We start from the raw sequence: 6,000 nt of genomic DNA on the forward strand, positions 1-6,000 counted from the left end.
AGGATGAGTCACAGGGAAAGAGAGGAACTGAGGCTGGAAGCAATGGCCTGAGCCAAAGCAGCCAAGAAAAGTATGACTTCACAGACACCACCATCCCACTCCACCCCACCATCCTTCCCACCACTCAGCTCAAGAGGCAGACTTACACAAAGTGGGATGGCTAGAACCGAATGCTTAGAGACGCTCCTCCTTCTGTAAGTTCCGGGACACACTCCTTAAACCTTGTGTCTCTGCACCCACTTCTAAACCCAAATCCTGGGAGGGTTTACAGTACGTCTCCCTCCTCCTCTGCTTCCCAGCATACTGCCAGATACAGATCCGTTCTTTCTACGACATCTTTCTGGGGCTCCTAAGTTACAGATAGCTCAAGATCTTTAAAATGTTTGGAGGATTCTTCACAGGATGAAGAATCCCTCCATGTCCTTCCAGGCTAGCATCTCTGCTCTGGAAACTCGCCTATGCCTTTGTGTCCCCGCTTGCACATAACCACCTCTTCTGGAAAGTTCCCTTTCATGCTGTCTTCCCATAGTTTTGCATGCATTTCAATAAAGCCACTCTCTACAAGGGACTTTTAATGTTGCAAGGGACCCCCATCCTTGGACAGGGGTGTGTCTTGCCCCAGTCTACCATACAGTCTCCTGTACTTAGCCCAGAAGGGTTGCTCAATCACTGTTCATGAGGGCCAGCAGACCAGGCCTAGACTGGGGATGAATGAACATGAAATGGACTGCAGGAATAGATCACATGGGTAGATACGTCTAAGACGGCCACAGTGAAAGAGGACAGAGAAATGACTGGACCATCTAACATGGCCACTGTCCCTTTTCCAATCAGTATGAGAAACCACAGTGTCAAGTACCAGAAACAGATGATAAACCTAGAGCTTTCAAACTTATCCATCTGAACCCTGGGATCTTCCTCAGAGCATTTATGTCTAGAACCACTTTCCCTTGGCAGAGTTTGAACTTCAGATAATCCAAGAAAATAAAAGCCTTTTTAAACCTATCATACGAACTAGAGTTTTGTATAGTATTATACAAACTATAGAAGAGTAAGAGGCACTGAAGAAATATATTAACCGAGAGCGTCTACATTCTGCCATGAAAGTTCTTGCTATCCCTTTTTACAGCGGGATGGGAGGGGAGTGGGAACAAGAGAGCCAAAGCAGAAATGAAGGTCAGAGAATATGTGGAAGTATAATCTCTCCTTCATCATGTGGGTCCGGGGGATTGAACTCACGCCCTTGAGCTTGGTAGCAGATGCCTTTACCCGCTAAGCCAGTTCATCTGTCCTGTACCTATCATTTTTTAAATCAAGAAGAAGTGATGCTTAATCAACTCACTGACTAACTGGAGGTTGAAAGTGTGGAGACAAAAGCTGCCAAGGACAGGCCATCCTCTGCATTTCCGGCCACTTGCAGTTCCAACCATGTCCACTGGGGCACTTCTGCAACTGCTGCTTACAAAGGATTTCCGTGGCTCCTTAGTAAAAATTGAGCAAGTTTTAAAACAAAACAAAACTCACTGTGCCCCATGGGTTTATTCATCACTGTGCTTTTCTAGTTACTTCCAGTGGTCATGACTTAAGCAAACAAGGAAGACACCATGGGAAATAAACCATTTTCAATTCTCCATGTGGGCTCATTCCACACAGCCACTCCTGCACCTAAAGAGTCACCTAAGTATCCAACAACAACCTGAATTTGTTCTCTAAGTATCCAACGACAACCTGAAGTAATTCTTTATATAACTCTACAACCCAGTCTCCCAGAGGGCTCGGCTTCACACATGTGGGCGGAACACCTCTCTGATACCATCATCTACTTTAAAACGTTTAACTTTCGTTGCTTGAGATTAGCCTTAGATGATGTTGGGGCCTCGTGTCAAAGTGACTTTCCTGCTCTGAATTTTAAAGCTAAGCGAAATTTAACAGAAATCAGTATCGATGCTGATTATGCCTTAAACAATTATACAACTATCCCTCTAGTGACAAGTCCTAAAGAAAGACATTAATCAAGAGCTTTGATAGGACAAGATTGGAGGCAGAGGTTTCAATTACAATCTCCACTTTACCAGTGCCTCCTCTCCCGCTGTTGGAAACTAAAATTAGCTCATAATAGTCTATCAGCCTACTTCAGTAACCTTCAAGAAGGCTAATAATTCTGTAGTAACATAAACATTCATAGGCTTAGTAAAACATTATCTGATACAAAAATAACTATACTCCACATTAAATTTATTTATTTATTTATTTATTTATTTATTTATTTATTTATTTTTGGTTTTTCAAGACAGGGTTTCTCTGTGTAGCCCTGGCTGTCCTGGAACTCACTCTGTAGAACAGGCTGGTCTCGAACTCAGAAATCCACCTGCCACTGTCTCCCAAGTGCTGGGATTAAAGGCGTGTGCCACTATTGCCCGGCTAAATTTATAATTCAATAAAGGACAACCAAAAATTGCCACAACCTGCTTAAATATGTTGCCTGTCAAAACAGTCCATCTGCTATCCAAAGTATTAATCTAAATACTGGAGACTACGGTAAGAACAGGCAGAGATAGCTAACTACATCTGGTGTTTTACTTCATGGGACAAGCATGGAACACATGGATCACTAAAAGGAAAGCCAACCTACTGGCAGGGTCTGAAGACAACCTAGGACGCCTATCATGTAACAGAGGCTAGACCAAATTAGATTTTTGTTCTAAATTGAAATCTGATGGCAGCAAGGGCTTGCACTCAGGGCCTCTTGCTTATGTCAATTTCTATTCCGGCTTGATCTCCCTTGAGTGCCTCACCACGGCCAGACAAGAATAAACAGTTAGTTTCCCTAAGAAAGTAACTGTGCTAATATGAGTGTAACTTTTTAACGCTGCTCCCGTGCGTGGTATTTTATGTAAATGGTCACTTACTGCTCAATCTCATGAAACAGTAGCATCCTACGTCTTTTACCCAGCAGCCGCCAGGTGCAGAGCCTTAACTTGCTCAACTCTGGGAAATCAGAAACTTGTGCTTGACAGTGTGAGTCGCCAGGGAGGCTAACCTGCGCGCACTTTTCTCCCCTCCTTAAAAAGGAATACCATTTGCTTTCTCCACAGGGATGAGTGCCTGATAAACCGCTGTCACAATGAAAGGCCAAGGCTAAATCGCGGCGTGGAATTCCCAAGTTCGTCTAGACCAGGGAGTTACCAAATTCCTTTGATTGGTCCGGGAGTAAAATCTGAAAGGAAGGAAAAGCCACACCCAACTCCTAAATTTACTTTGTGAAGTGTCTGGAGGCCGTGAGAGGGAACATTTTGACATCCAGGAGGCCTGATGGAAAGGTGCCACTGTCCTCCGCCCGGCGTCGCCCCGCGTCCCTGCCCCGCGCCTCCAGCCCTTTTGTTTGTGTCTCTGCGGACCGGTGCTGCGACACAGCCTGTGGCCTCGGAGAATCCGGCTCAGGTGTGTCGTGAACCCGGGAGCAGGGTCCCCCAAACACTGCCCGGAGCAGACGCAAGAAAAAGACCTGAAGTTGCTTAGGAGCCTCGGCTTCCGCGCAGAGGCGTCCGCCCCGGATCCCGCCCCCCACGCCCGGGTCCCGGCTCCGGCACTCACCAATGTCTCCATCCTCATCGTCGTCCTCTTCCAGCTTCATGTTCAGCAGGACGTTCCTAGTCATCATCTGCATGTCTCCCCGAGGCCGTCGCTCGGCTGCTCTCGGCTCCGCTCGGCTCCGCTCGGCTCGGGCCGCAAGCTCCGCTCAGCCCTCTCGGCACTGCCCTGGCTGCGCTGCGCCCGCGCTCTGCCTCAGCAGGCGCTGCTCAGCCTGCGACTGAGCATGCTCAGAGGGACGCCGCCGCTCCCGCCGCAGATCAAACCGCCCCGGCTTTGAGGAGCCCGGGAGGAAGTCGGGCTGGGGGGGTGGGAGGGGGAGAGGGAGTGGCAGACGCTGGGCGAGCCGCGCTGCGCCTGTGGGACGCGCTGCAGCCGCAGAGGCAGGCCGGTTTCCTGGGGCTCGCGGTGGTCTTTAAGCTAATCTGCAGAATGGCGAGACGTCACAAGGTGCCCGATTAGTGTGGGGAGAAACGGCACACGTGCTCACGGAGAGCCCTCTGTCCCCGCCCGAGGGAGCACTCGCGGGGAGTGGTCGCGGGGTGCAGGGGATGCGGTTTTGCAAATCAGACCTCCAAGCCCGGGGACTAGGCCTAACACGTCATAGCTACGTGTAAACTCGTTAATAGGACACTACGGGAAAGTATAGTGCCAGGAAGAACAAAGAAACGAAAGGGGGAAATGACGGCAGAGAGTGAAGGAATGCCACCCTGAGAACCCAAGGACTGGGGCGCAGATGAGGCAGGAGTCCTTGAGTCTGCACTGATGCGCTCAAGGACGCGGGTGAATGGTGGCTTCTCTGCAGTGCCCGGGCTCTGCAGTGCCCAGCTCACTGCCTGGAGAAGCACTTGCCTCCTGAGCCCGTTCCTAGTCCATATTCAATGACACTACATCCACTGTGTGTTTTATTCTTTCATAGCCTTACCCTTTTTCCTCCTTCAGCTCTCAAGAGTCCAGCCCAGCACCTCTGGCGTACTAGGGGAGCACTCTACACCGACCTACACTCCCAACCCTCATAATTAATGTTCTCACGTGAAGGGAAAAAAATTGCGATTAATAAGAACGTAGGAGTTTAACCAGGAATATGCACTAAAAGACAGTACAAATCAGAGAAAACGGCCAGGAAACGCTCTCCTTGCTTCTTAGGGTCTGCTTTTACAAAAGAAGACTATTTGTTACATGAGAAGAAACTGCAGAACTCTGGAGCTCTTGAGAAGATGAGGAGACTCTGTGAGAGCGAGAGAGGGAGGGGGAGCCAAAGAAAGGGGGTGTGGGGAACCAGTAATGCCAGCAATGACCTGTCTATGGCCTGTAAGGCCATCTGTGCCCTGAATGTCAGCACTCCAGAGGCCACAGCAGGGTATTCTGGAGCATGACTGGTGGCCTTCAGGACACACTGGGACGGATAAGAGAAGGCAAAGGATGCTTCTACTGAACTCTCAGTTCCAGAGGTGTGTGGGTTGCAGGAGGAGTTTCCGTGTTCTTCATTCAGCAAATGCCTACATGGTGCTTTTCGTGTGCTGGGTCCGGTACTAAATGTTTTACAGTGGTCACTTCATCCCCCCCTGGGAGTTACTGCCACTGTTTCACCTGGGCACCAGACAGGTGGGCATCTTGTCTGCAGCCACAGAGAGTCAGGGTTGGGGTGGCACCTTTGCTACAAGCACCCCAGAAACTACCTCCAGAGGCCTCTCCATCCACTTCTTCCAACCCTCCAGATCTCATCCCTGACCTGCCACAGTTCTCAACAGATGTGGAAGTTCTGGGTCTTCCGACCCAAGACTCTGCTGAAAGCTAATTTGTAGCTAGAAAATTCTTGGGCTTGATTCTAAAATAAGACTCAGTGAGTCATTTGAAATTCCTAAGAGATTTTAGAGACTCCATTGGCTTCTTGCTTGATAAGTGTTACAGAGACATTGTGGTCTTTTATGTAGATATGGCTATTGCCACAAGGAAATTGAATTATTTACTTAGGCCAGCTGTGAGTCTATTATTAGTACATTCCATTTGGTACATTAATGCATTTCCCATAGTTTTTCTCACGCACTATTTTTTTCCAATCGATCCATATATGCTACAAAAATAATCTAAGTAATTGTCCTGTATAGGAGCCATACGCTTAATCCTATAATCCTAAAGGGGGGGGGAGGGAATGTCTGTATCATGCATAGTTTGTGAGATAAAATGCTCATGGCATTGTGTGGCCAGTGCATTTGCATTTGCAAAGCTTTTCCAAGTCAGGGTCACAGACCAAACACTTTCCTACTCATTTGTCTTCAGTCAGGATGCTCTCTCTGCCCAGCCTGCTGATGTTGGTACTGCACTGGCTTCAGTCTTCAGCCCTCTTCTCCTTCCATATAAAACTAATGCCTTCTACAATCTTAACTACTATCTATCCCAAGAAAGGAG

At 48.3% G+C, this 6,000-nt stretch overlaps 1 protein-coding gene across 2 annotated transcripts in view; it reads right to left on the reverse strand.

The window, feature by feature from the left end:
* Ano6 (anoctamin 6) overlaps window positions 1–3,742 on the reverse strand; it is a 184,952-nt gene extending 181,210 nt beyond the window's left edge. The window contains exon 1 of one of the 2 annotated variants that reach the window (XM_028789340.1): window positions 3,595–3,742. In XM_028789340.1, the coding sequence (XP_028645173.1) occupies window positions 3,595–3,667 (73 nt within the window). In that variant the 5' untranslated portion in view covers window positions 3,668–3,742. The remainder of the gene's footprint in view (window positions 1–3,594) is intronic. The other variant, XM_028789341.1, reaches the window with a different exon arrangement.
* Window positions 3,743–6,000: the final 2,258 nt, after the last annotated feature.

The sequence above is a fragment of the Grammomys surdaster genome, unplaced genomic scaffold, assembly GCF_004785775.1.
Source record: "Grammomys surdaster isolate TR1022 unplaced genomic scaffold, NIH_TR_1.0 125818, whole genome shotgun sequence".
Lineage (NCBI taxonomy): Eukaryota > Metazoa > Chordata > Mammalia > Rodentia > Muridae > Grammomys > Grammomys surdaster.